At 39.2% G+C, this 13,814-nt stretch overlaps 1 protein-coding gene across 9 annotated transcripts in view; it reads right to left on the bottom strand.

Annotated features, from left to right (window-relative positions):
- The window catches only part of JAKMIP3 (Janus kinase and microtubule interacting protein 3), a 150,437-nt gene that overhangs the window by 41,125 nt on the left and 95,498 nt on the right, over window positions 1-13,814 (bottom strand). For 7 of the 9 annotated variants that reach the window (XM_034776596.1, XM_034776588.1, XM_034776593.1 and 4 more), the window contains 3 exons: window positions 4,875-5,090; window positions 2,796-2,915; window positions 42-188 (listed from right to left, as the gene is read on the bottom strand). In XM_034776596.1, coding sequence (XP_034632487.1) covers window positions 42-188; window positions 2,796-2,915; window positions 4,875-5,090 — 483 coding nt within the window. The remainder of the gene's footprint in view (window positions 1-41; window positions 189-2,795; window positions 2,916-4,874; window positions 5,091-13,814) is intronic. The other 2 variants (XM_034776592.1, XM_034776594.1) reach the window with 2 other exon arrangements.

Consider the following 13,814-nt stretch of genomic DNA (forward strand, 5'->3'; position numbering starts at 1 on the left):
TTTGCTCTTCTTACAGATGACAGTGGCAAGGGGAAACCTACCATTTCTATGTTCTCTTGAGTTACAAATTTTAATTTATTTTCCATTCGACGTAAGGCATGGGATAAATCTTCATTCTTCCTACTGAGACGCTTATTTTTGTCCAGGAGAGGTTTATACTGACTTTCTGCTTCTCTTAGACGTTTTAACTAAAATATTAAAAAAATGCATTACACAGTATAACTATTTCCATTTATCACTTTAAGACATATTGATAGAATTTATTACAACTAAAGTCATTTTACTACCATAGTAATATAATACACTTCCAATTTTGAAAAATGCAAAGCAGTGTCATCTTGGATTCCTAGGTTATGTTCCTATCTCTGCCAGTGACTCACCGTGTGATCTTGGGCAAGACGCTTGACCTCTTTGACCCTTCACCCATATACCCACCCAACTCCCTTGCCTACACACACAAACCTTTCATTCACATATCCAATCAAGTACTGGGGGTACAGGAAAAAACATGCAACAGGGCCAGGGGCGATATGACAGCAGCAGTTTTTAAAATCAGGTCCCCTCCAATTTCTGCTAACTTGGGGCCTGATCCAAAGCCTACTGAAATCAATGGAAAAACTACCATTGATATCAGTGAACTTTAGATCATGTCCTCAAGGCACTCCATCAAACTGTCTTCTGCTGATCACATGAAGGTGCAGGGATTCAACTGTATCTGTCAATTCGATTTACCTATCTAGGTTCTTACATGGCACCTGGCACTCAACATTATGAATACAGGCATAAACCATTTTCATTTCCCTCTCCTTCTTCTGGACTTTGGGTATATTTTGTTTGTTCCTTTGTGTTGTTATTGTGGGACAGTTCTTCTCTCTGTCCCCCAACAGGCCAGAGGAGAGAAACCTGGGTTAGAGATGTCAACTTTCGCCCACCAGGGTGGAGTGGGGAGGGCAGGGGCAGGAAGGGTTCAGAAATTCTTCTTTCCCCTCCTCATATCAGAGGTCATTGGAGAGGATGTCATCACAGGATTGCACTCCCTCCCCTCAGTGGGCAGGGAGTGGCTCAGCCTGGCAACTCTGGGCATTGGATGCTTGGGAGAGTGAACAGGAGGCAAGATCTGCACTCTGCTTGCTGTGCCACTTCTAGTACTGGACCATACAGAACAAGCTGAGCACATATCAGTTCAGGCTCAGCCCAGAAGCCCCTGTGGGGCACTAAGTTATAACTAAATTATAACAAGGTGACTCTTTGACAATGCCTCTTCCAAGAGTTTTAATAAGTTCGTTAGAAGTTAAAAAAACAACAACAAAACCTGTAGCAACCTGAGACTTTTTCTAACTCTAAAACTGTCAATCCTTCATGAGTAAAAGCCCAGTGTAAGCCTGAGTCTCTTTAAGGGGCATAGTGTGAGCACACCGCAGAGAAAAATATACCCCTACCTAATTAAAGGTTCCACTGAAAAAAAATGCCAACTAATATTTACTTAAAAATAAAATTGTTTTATGAACTAATCATATTGTGGACAATGTTATGTTATTGTATGGAATACTACCAGGCATAAAGGAAAGAGAGAAGCAGGGTTAGCAATTTTCTAATCTAATATGGACGCTATATGTAACCCCAGATTACACTTTTGAATTGCTGGTCTAATATTCTCCATAATTCAGTCTATATGGAGTTTTCCTGCATGGCACCAGTACTGTAAAATACATTCTGTGTTTGACAGCATACATACTATTAACTAGCAAATCTTTAAACAGCATTCTTGCATTTCAAACACACAGCGGACCAAATTCAGCCCTACTGTAATTCCATTGCAGCCTATGAAGTCGTACCAGAGATGACACACGATGTTCTATACACCGTGGTTCTCAGTTTCAGTAAACCTAATATGTTCCATGCTGTGCACTGTGTATTTTTAACTCAATAGAGATTAGATTCTACAAGTATGGGCAACCAATAAGACAGAGCAAATAGTTTTGGGTAATAAGGGCCTATATCAATCTTCTCCCAAAACCTGAACCAAACCTAATCCTGAATCCAAAGTTGTTCTTTTTTAGGCTTTCATATCTGCCCTCCGCCCATCAGTTTTGTATGTCACTTAATTGCCTGGAAAGAGCAGTGGAAGTGCCAAAACAGGAACATGACATCTACTCTACAGGATCGGGGCATTGGTTCATCATCTCTGAAATCCAAACTATGACAGTGGCAAATGCCTGATGCTTCAGAAGAAGGGGGGAATCCATAATACACCTGACCAATTTTGCCATGTCATACAAAGGGATAGGACAGTGTGGGGTGGGGCGAGCTGACCAGGATATGAGATTTGTTTAGTTCTTTACATGAGACAGGCATGGCTACAGCTGAATGATTGGTTTTAAAATTACCCCTTTATATCAAGCTAGAGTACTTGATTTTGTGACCCTCCTAGTAGTGAATTTTATAGTGATAAATGTTTCTCATGGTGTTTTCTGCCAGGTGGGAAGCACCTCCAAGAAGCTGTGCATTTTTGCTCCCACTTTCACAAATTCAAGAGCCTCCATTCTGCTCTTCAGGTCTTCCATGCTGCCTGGATAATGTCCCCATTCACTCTCTGGGGATCAACTGAGACCTGATACTACATAATGAATCTTCCAAAGCAGATGTTCTTCTCTTACTCTGTGAATATGTTCTGCAACAGTTACCATATGAACCATGATAAAGGAGTTTAATGTTGTCTCTAGTGAGTGTCCACCTGCCAGTGCAAATTCTGATATGCATTCATTTCCTAAAATGTAATGATAGTTCTTACTTACAAGCTCATTTCTTTCTTCTGACAGCAATGCATTCCGATCTTCCAGTTTCCGGATGATTGCACTTAGCTCAGCAATTTTAAGTTGGAAACGCCGGGCATCTTTTTCATCCAGCTGCTGTTCCTAAAACAAAGACCAACTGCAAATAACTGTTCATAAGATCAAACTTTTACAAAGACACCAACTTTGTTCTTGTCTGAATCCAACTATTTCTAACCTATTACACAGGAGAATGTAATCTGTGCCTTAGTACGGGGATTCTCAACTGTTTTCTTCCTGAGGCCCCTCAACATGCTATAAAAACTCTACAGTCCACCAGTGCTACAACAACTGCTTTTCTGGCATATAAAAGCCAGGACCAGCATTAAGGGATAGCAAGCAGGACAATTCCCTGGACTCCACGCCACAGAGGTCTCTGCAAAGCTAAGTTGCTCAGGCTTTGGCTTCAGCCCCCGGTGGCAGGGCTGGGAGCCCCGGGCTTCTGCCCCACACAGCGGGGATTCAGCTTTCTCCCCTGGGCCCCAGCAAGTCTAACACTGGCCCTGCTTGGTGGCCCCCCTGAAACCTGCTCGCGGCCTGCCAGGTGCCACAGGCCCCTGGTTGAGAACCGCTGCCTTAGAACTGAAAACTGCAAGATGAGACCAACAGAAAATTGAAGGAGCAGAAATGTAAGAAAGTATGCAAATGCAAAAGTATGTATATGCAAATACAGAATCACAAATGTTAAACTTGGAAACATGAAAGACAAAAATTGAAAACTAAGGCAATGTTTCCAATATATGCCACTGTTGAACTGAGTATTTCAGACATGTGACTCACTATAAGTAGTCTGTTAAAGGGAAATTTATATTTATAAATACTGAAAAATAAATGTAGGAAATCCATGCAATGATACCATTGCATAAATTTCTCTTCTATGAAGTTGTGGACCTACTTTAGCTTCTAATGGGTTAGTTATAAAGGTTTATGGTGTAATCGACCAAAAAGTGAAAATGTTTAAATCAAATTGTAAATGAATACAAATATAAGAAGACATGTTTTTATTTTTCTAAATCAGAAAGCAGTTACATTATATTTACAAAAGTTATAGGATTTTTTTTCTTTCACTAGCATTATTCTAATGTTTGATAAAACTTAAGTACAGAACTTTAATCAGAGCAAGCAAATTAAAGTCCATGATCCTAATGGAACTTTCAGAAGTTCTAGGATTCCTCATTCAACAGGTGCAGGAGAGGCTCAGAATAAAGAATAAAAAAGATTTTTTTGTTTGTGTTTTCTATTATCTATACTTTTACTGAGAAAATTAAGAACCACTGCAAAATAAATCTTGATGAGAATCAACAATGAAAAAAGTTAACATATGTCGCAGACATATGAAGTCAGTTAACTGAACGTTTTTACTATTAGCAAATTAATGCAGAAGCAGGAAGGTGGCATAGTTACATAGAAAGCCAATATAAAAAGGTGACTAAAATTTAATGCCATAGGATATTGCATAATATGAAAGAAACAGTGGAGAATAGGTTAGTAGGTATTTAGTTCACTTCCTAGACCACTGGTTGAAAGCAAAAACACTTAGCAGCATGTAAATATTAATAATAGAGATGTTCTAGTCGGACTGCAGTACCCTGTAAGCTTGCATGCTGTTGGTTACACACACTATCTTTACTGATTTCCCTTTGTAAATTGTTCTTTTACATTTGCTTACAACACATAGTGTTAGTAGACTGGAAAACTAGCACACACACACACACATTACTAGAAAAGCATTTGCATAATTTGTCAGCAGATACTATGTCACACTGTCAAATTAAAGCAGGTGTTTGAAGTATGATACATTTTAAAAAATTGAATATTTCACCTTGCTAACAAAAACCAAACTAAACCGAAAAAGCAAAAGCTTTCCCATGATCAGATTTGATTCTAGTTTTAAAGATCCCGCTACTGAATTGCCGCATTAAAGGAAATCTCCTTGGTTTGCTCTGTACTGCTATGGGAAAGCTGTTGCTTAAAATGTGCACTCATCAAGATTTTGTCATTTTTTGTTTGCTTGTTTAGGTGAAACCACGTGAAAGTGCTTACGGGGCTTCCTGAATGATCTGAAGCGTCTCCTGCACCACTTGCATAAGGAAGTTCCCGTTTGGGGCTGCTCAGATGCCGATCAGACTCTTTGATCTGGGAAAGTTGTTCATCTAAAGCCTCCTTTTGGAGCTGAAGTCTCTGAGCATGCCCGGCTTGAACCCCTAACTCTCTTTCCAGCACGTAGACTGCTCTGTCTTTAAATTTTATCTCCTCCATCTACAAGGAGAACAAAATACAATCACACAAGCATGCATGTTACAGGTCTCTGGTTACCATGGAAACTGGCAGCATCACACTAGCACAGCATCTTGGACTGTACCCAATGGAAACCATATCACAGTCAGTTTCACAGATTTGACATTCCTTAACACAAAAAACAACACCCTTTGGAAAATAAAATAGCAATGAGTGTTCGACAATGGCCATATGAACAGAATTGCTTAATAGCTTCAGTAATTATTTCTATACTTTTAACTACTTTGGGAGCCATCCAGCAGAAACGATCATTTTGCACCAAGAGTTTCTCAGCTACTGTATCTATTTATTGTTATTGAATTATTAGTATCAGGTCCCAGGTGCTTTGAATTAGAGATGGTCCAAATCAATGCTCAAAAACCCACCCAAACTTTGCAGAGCAAATGGTTTGGAATTTATATCTGGTTGCTAATTCAAGAGCTGGACCCTACCTGAATGCTGGGCTGACCCTGGACATGAAACAACCAAATTTTGGGATTGGAGGAAGGCCAAAAGATTAAAACCCCAAAATTTGGAATGTTGACAGTTACAGTCTTAATTACTTTAAGGATCTGAATTTTACCTTTGTGCAGAAGACCAACCATGCATTGCTTAATAAATAATAATTCTCCAAGAGCAGCCTAAATAGTCTTTTTGTAATTGTGATAATATACACTACTGTAATAGAACTACAGCATCTTCACCAGTTACATTACACCAACATCCAGTACATGTGGAAATACAAGATACTACACTCACAAGTTACATTTAAATGAAACAAGCAGCTTTTTTAACAGTGAGCTGTTCATAGACAGAATGCCTTCCCCTTAATGGGACAGACAGTAAGAACTGGGCAGTCTACTGTTTTTGTTTTGTTTTTTATAGGATTGTTCCCAAACACAGATAAAAATGGAGGAATTAATTAGCCGAATATTTCATTGAATTAATTTGCTTTAAATGATTAATATCATGGTCAAACACAGGACTAAGACAAAAAAAACAAAAAACAGTTTTTCTTAAGTTATATCTGTTTCAAAGTGATTCTTGTTCATAAGAATGATTAGTACTGGACTCAGTTTTACAATCCTTAGCACCAGTATCCACACAAAGATAATATCAGACATTTAAGATTGTGAAGCAGATTGATGCAAATAAGGAAATTCAGAGTCAAGGCTGGCATTCCCTCCATAGCAATCCTGTTGTGCCTAAATACTGTAGCTGATGCAATACATAACACCACATATGGCACACCATCCCTAGTACCTAAGATCACACTATGACCTAAAGGCTAGATTTTTAAAGGTATTTATGCACCTAACTCCTACTTCCAGACTTTTCATACTGTGTAGGGAATATCTACTGTCTGGTTATTGTTTAGCAGAGCTGTGTGTAATATGTACACAAAACTGCAAATCTACTTGCATTGAGAATGGGGCTAGAGATGCTACATGTGAAATTCTGGCCCCACTGAAGTTTTGCCAATGACTTCAGTGGAGTCAGGATTTCACCCTATGTGTTTCAGAACCTCAGTCCAGTATTTGAAAATTCAGTTGGGAAGCTGAGCACAATCCATCCCCTAGCTGCTCTCCTTCCTCAAAAGCCCCAGTTAAGGTATCTATGATGAGAAGGAGAGGAATATATATCTATTAGTCTTGCAATGGCAATCATCTTGTCCACTGATTATTTTCAAAATACAGTCTCCTATTGTGTAGACTCTGGGATAAGAGCAGCAAAGTACACAACACTCAATTTTCATTATCTGAAAGTACTAGCAGCACCTGCAGTAACAATGGAGGGATATGTGCTCTATCTAAAGTATTCACAATTCCTCACCGGCTTTGCACATCCTAAAATAAAAACAATAAACCCATAAGTGGGATCTACACTATTACAGGAAGTAAATACAGAGTCTAATTGAAGAAAAACAAGTATTGTTTGTAAACTACCTTTGTGAAAAGGACATGTAAAAATTAAATACGTGCATGTATGATATTTTTCTATGCAAAAGTTAGTCTCCTTTGAAAACTGAGGAAATAAAATACATTTTGTGTACTACTTTAATAAAGATGCTTTAAAATAGTGAATTCCTAGGAATGCAGTAATCTACTAAAGTTTGCCTCATAACAAAGAGATGTCTGATGAACTCTTCCCATGGCATGCACTATCAAACAGTAAACTAAGAGACTTTAAATGAAAAAATATCTATATAGCCAAACTCTCACCTATGTGAACACAAAGAAATTCTGTAACACAGACAACATTTTCAATTAAGAAAAACATGAAATTACAAAAGATTCAACAAAATAATTATATTCTAGTAAGCTTTTGATTTTTGAAAAAAAAAAAAGACTAAATCTTAGCTTAGTGAAGAAATAAGAGAACATTAATATTCACATCTCTCCTATCTGTTTAAGTTCATAGTTATGGATTAAATACAATGTTCTTATATTTACAGTTCATTGTTAAACATAAATATATTCATAAAATTTTATAGCAGCAAAATGTATTGAATAAATGAAGAAAGCATTTTTAAAAGATTATTTTACAGGGTTTTTTTCTTCACAGCATTAATAACATTAAGGTGCTGTTAAAAAAGAAAATTATTTGCCACTCACTGAAAGATCTTTGTGAATTTCCAGGTGTGTGTCCAAAACAAAGCTATTGCACACAGTTGTTTCATTACTCTACATAGAAACAATGAAGTGCCTTCGATTAATGTGGCTACCTTCCTTATATTTGTATCTGGTTGCTTTAGATAAGAGGACTACTTGTGAAACAATGTCAATGAATATATATGAGCACAGTATCCAATCGTCTAAAGGAGAATGTCTTGCTTACCAGTGTGGATATTCCCACTTTATTTTTAGCAGGCTGTCTCCACCTAGAATGAATTTTTATGCCGAAGTGCTAATTAATAAACAGCCAGTGCGCATAGCTACTGCCAATTATGCAAATGTAAAGGCATGAAAAGTTGGGTCCCACCATCCCTTGTGCTAGCAAATAAAATTTCTAATATTATTTTTCATCAAACTGATTTCAAACCCTATGACCTGATCTCTAGGGCAATATAAAAATCAATATGTAAGCTTCAATGCTGTAGAAATTTCCTCTTGTAATGTTCACAGGGCATTTATAGCTCTGCAGTCTCCATAAGCATCATTAACATGACTGTAAACAGCAGAAGTCTGCTTTTGAAGCTTCATATGTCTATGCTCAAAAAGCCAAAGCTATTCCCAGAAAAAGGTTTTAATTGCAAATGAGAAAATCCTTGCCAAAGAAGAGGCTGTTACATGACAAACATTTCCCCATAGGCAGCATGTCAGAGCAAGCAATTAGAATGTTTAAAATAATCTGCATTAGCGATCAGTTTCCGAAGTTCTGGTGAATGAGCTGTCAATCATTTATTAGTGGAACAGTAACTAAAAGAAAGGGGATCTCTTCTCAAGTCAGTCTCTCTGACCTTTTGGGGATGCACACTTGCACTCTGACAGAAGGAGAGACCCAGGGAACATCTCTATATGCAATAGCACTTACCGTCATTCAATTTTCCTTCATATTCCTTCTTTCAACATGAAGATTTTCTCAGTGTTTTGAAATACATTAATATATTTGCCTCTTTGGATCTTTTCTAATGTTTGTCACTACAGAGGAGTAGCTAACCACTTTGTGTTCTTGTCAAACTAATTGCACTGGAGGGAATAACTCAGAACATTGTACCAGTATTACACACTTGTATACTATGTTTTATATTTTATAAATTGATTGGGTGTGACAGTCTCCCAGTGAAGGGACACTGTCAACTAGTCAAAGTCCAAAATGTTAATTAACTCCTGCTAAATATTCGAAGCACATCTAAGCCGAGCATATGTGCTGTATCAACCCAACATTGATTTCAGTCATTCAGTCCATTCACTTATGAATAGATGATCGCAACACAGCAGATGCAGTGGGAGACAAGCAGCGAAAGGGTGATTATATTGTTGTTGATGATGATGAAATATCCTTCCATCTTCCTAAATAGCTTGAAAAATTCACACTCCAGATCCAATACAACAACAACAACAAAAACTATAGTGTCTGTTTACTGATTTCATTTTTCATATGTATTTATTTTGCCTGGCATCCATCCATGTAGCATCTCACACAATCCATATGTTAATGCAAAATTGAATTAAATCAAACTGGTGCTGGATGAACAGCACCCCTTCCTCGACTGCCTAACCAATCATACGTAACTCAGAACTGGTCCATGGGCAAGCAAATGCCAAATGGACAAAGTTCACTCTCAAGGTGAGTAAACTTCTAGTGAAAGTTTACCAGAAACACTCTGCCTACTATCCCCGAAGTGCACATCTGGGGAATGTGAGCAAAAGCACTCAAACATCATAGGTTACACTTTATAAAACAGGCTACATTTGTGCCTGCAATTCACAGCTGCTAAGTTTTGTACATCTTCATATGTGACATTTCTCAACAGTGAAAAATGTCAGATTTCCCTCCCAGGTGCCCCTATCAATAGCAGCAGGCTTGGGGCAGGCAGGAGCATATTGCCTGCACACTTCAGAACCCAGGGGGAGTTGGAGAGAACAAGGGGCAGACACGTATGCTGGGGAAACCAGGGATGACCAAGGTAGTAATGATTAAGGCACTGGACTGGGACTTGGGTGATCTGGGTTCCCAGTTCTGCTAGTTCTGTGAGCACTGGGCCAACTTTCTTAGTGTCTCAGTTCCCTGTAAAATGGGGATAATAATCCCTCCATTCTCTCTCATCGATTTTGATTGTAAGCTCTTCAGGGCTGGAACTGTTCTTCCAATGTTTATATAGTACATAGCACAATGGGTCTCTGATCACAGCAGGGGCCTCTTGGTGTTACCATCACAGAAACAGAAGCATACTATGATTGTTGGGAGAGCCATGGGCAGCCTCTTATTCTGCCCCTATGCCTATTGGCCTCTGAAATTTTGTCCCTTTCCAATCCCTGCTCCCCCATTCTATTCCTCTCTGCCCCTACTCCAAGCCTGTCCCTCAGTCTCCCCCTCATTTCCCTACCAGCCATCGCCACCTCCTCTTGCTCCCTGAAGGCTCCATGCTGCAGTCAGCACAGATAGCAGAAAAATGAAAGGCCACCTGTCTGCCTGAAGCCAGGCTCTCCATGACCCTGGGGAGAGCAATGACAGCCGGCTCTCCCACAACCTGTTAAATGTGGCATACTTCAACTGCAATAAAGGCAAGCTTGGGGGTGGAGAATCTTTCATGCCTAAAACCCTACATTTGTCCATGCACATGTGGAAAGTCCATTTGCATACATAAATACAAGGGATAGTTTTTCTTTTGTATGCACAAAAATCTGTGGGCCAGATTCTCAAAACTGAATTGACATAGCTTCGATGAAGATGAGTCCAATTTACACCATTTGAGAATATGACCTTCTGTGTGCAGAATTACAGGCACTGATGAAGAGGGCAAGATAAAGCCCACTTTGAACATGTGGCCCTAAATGCTAAAGTTTAGTTTGAATTTGTAATAAAATCAACTGTAAGATTTTACTTTTTAAAATATAACAATGTATTTACAGAAAAATAATTTTGTAAAGCAGAATTTAACTCTTATTCAGAAAGAGAAGGGAAAAAAAAGATTGCCTTATGTATTTGGGTCCTTGGGGAATATTTTTATACATTAGTACAGGATCGGCAACCTTTGGCATGTGGCCCGCCGGTTTGTTTACCTGCCGCGTCCGCAGGTTCGGCCAATCACAGCTCCCACTGGCTGCAGTTTGCCGCTCCAGGCCAATGGGGGCTGTGGGATATACTGGCCACCACTTCCCACAGCCCCCATTGGCCTGGAGCGGCGAACCGCGGCCACTGGGAGCTGCAATTGGCTGAACCTGCGGACGCGGCAGGTAAACAAACTGGCCCGGCCCGCCAGGGGGCTTACCCTGGCAAGCCGCGTGCCAAAGGTTGCCGATCTCTGATGTTGTATATCACATATGTGAAGGTGCTTGCTAGGTGATAAACTCCAGAGCATTGTGATAAGTGAATTTATCATGTGCCTTTGACCACTTCACCAATAGTCTGCTCACTAATCCACCTCCATGGCTTGTTCTAACATTCTGAACCCCAGAGCAGCTTCAACCAGCAGCCAGTATTTTTTCATCAATCTTTGCTTCCTAAATGTAGTTTTTTCCACCTGTACCCGGCAGAATGGAGTCCTACACCAGTAACAGCTTTTCTGTGCATATACATGTCACAACTTGCAATTATCACACAGCCTGCAGCTCTAGAAATGGGAGTTTTCATCATTGCCACGAAGAGATACTCATCTTCCAATGGGAGCCAGCGCTAGCCCTATATGATCTAAAGGTAATAGACTGTAACACAGTGATATTTTTATATGCAGAAAAGCAACATTAGGCCCGTTTTAGAAGTTTTATGGGATTTAGGAACCCTGTGCAGTTGACTCATTGTAGCGAAGGCTGGCTTTACAGGAGGAGGGATATGAAAAATAAAACCTTAATAACATTGTTCTTAAAACTGTCTGAAACATTTGTAAAAACAGTTTTTCTACAATATTTGTGGCATATCACAGTAAATGATGGTTCACTCTCAGGGACAAGTTAGGGGCAGCCTTTGGTCAGTTCTAACTAGAATTGGCTGGAACGCAGTCTTCCTATTAGAAGAATCCACTGGCCCAGAAGAGCTGGAGCACAGTATGTTACAAATCAGGACAAATGCACCTGTATTTCCCCTCAATGGTCAAGCAAGGGCACCCACTCACAGGTTTCTAGCTGTTCCCGCTTATGGGTGGAGATCTGCTTCTCTCTCCCTGGACAGGATATGTCCAGGGTGCACAGTACCCTGCCTTCTCCGTGTATTTCCCAGAAAACAGAGTTTGTCTAAACAGACCTGTCTGATTTCTCTTCAGAAACTAGTGATTGCTACAGATATAAGGTACTTTCTTTCTAAGCAAGCCCTACTTTATTCTGAAGGTAAAAGCAATACAGCAAAAACATATTAAAAATAATAGAAAAAACCTACACACATGCTAATAAGCTTCCCAAACATGGATTCTGGCAGGCTCAGTCCTTCCAACCCTACCCTAAGGATTGGGGCCCTCCATTTGCTGGATCAGGAAGAAGGCCCTGAGTCTGTCTAAACTCGGGCTTTTTATCCAAAAGTCTTCTCTTTGTCTGTTGATCTCTGGGGAATCCAGTTTGAACTAGTTATGCATATCTTTCCACGGGGGTGGCTTCTTTAGGCAAATTCATTCAAGTTGCAGCATCGCCAATCACCCCTTACTGTTCTTCTATTTACCCTTCCCATAGAAATACATACAATTCCACAATACGATATACACAATTGCATTTTACTACAATTTGCCCCCAAACTATTAACTTAATTCAATAAAATTTAAACTTAATTCAGTAAAGTTCATTCAGGATATTGCAGGAAATTGTCAGTCCGTCACATAGTATACTCCAGAAGTTCCCACTTCTGCTCTTTCCTATACCTCTGAAATGACCACTGTTAAGAGTTTCATGTAAAGAGCTGCACACAAGAAGCCATTTGCAGAGGCTTTATTAGCCTACAAAACCTAGGAACACTGTTGTAGATTTCTGAGTGCTACATACGGTCATCTTATGTATTAATTGTGTGTGTGTGTGTGTGTGTGTGTGTGTGTGTGTGTGTATATCTTTCATAAAGCATTCCTTTCGCAATCACTACACAAGGCGTGAGCAGAAGCAGATAGTTTTCTATGCCATCCAGAGATTCCCTTATGCAAAACTTATGACAGGGCAGCTTTCCATTCCCTTTCTGTTGCCAAAATGATGGAAAGGGAATGTAGCAGGGGCCAGGATCTGGCCCAGTATTGATGCCAACAGATTCTTAACTATCAGAGCTAGGTAAATATTACAAAACAGTGTTTGTGACCACTTGTTGAAACTCCTATTCAATTGGATCATGTTTTGTTCCTTTGTAATTCACTATTTGGGAACACCCACATGAAAGGGGTTTATCTGTTTGACTGATGGGAGAAAATCTACAAGCAAACAACAATGTTCACATTTATACACACACATATGTATGGACTGGTATCACTATTTGTTATTCACTACTCATCATTTGAATTTTACAATGTTGACGTTATCCTATTATTATTTACCATGTGATTTAAGTGACCATCACACAGAAATAATGAATGGCCAAAACTTAGTTTGAGAACAAACCATAAGCTGATAATTGTTCATCTGATCTATCAAATGGATAGATGTGAATAACAAATACATTAGTAGAAATATGGATCAAACAGGAAAAATGAGCTATATTTTCAATTAATATTATTCATAATTAATAATTTGACCAGCTCTGACTATAAGAAGCCTGATGGAGATGTCATTAAACCGAGAAATCACCTTTAATACTGTACATGGGAATTTTTAACCAGCATGTCTTCCATTCTTTTCTTACTTACAAATAAAGGACTGAGTCAATCAACAGTAAAATGGGCAATTGAAGGATTTTTGCTTCCTACTCTACTCACCTGACACTTTGCTTTAACGCTCACATTTCTTCAATATGTTATCACTTCCTAGGAAAAGTGAGAAGTGTCAGACGCATGTGTCTGTAAACATGTAGTGCTTGGTAAGCAACAAGATTTTTGCCTTTTTTGCCTATGTTGCTAGAGCATCTCTATAAGAAGCAGGGATA

The sequence above is a fragment of the Trachemys scripta genome, chromosome 7 (genome assembly GCF_013100865.1).
Source record: "Trachemys scripta elegans isolate TJP31775 chromosome 7, CAS_Tse_1.0, whole genome shotgun sequence".
NCBI classification, from domain to species: domain Eukaryota; kingdom Metazoa; phylum Chordata; order Testudines; family Emydidae; genus Trachemys; species Trachemys scripta.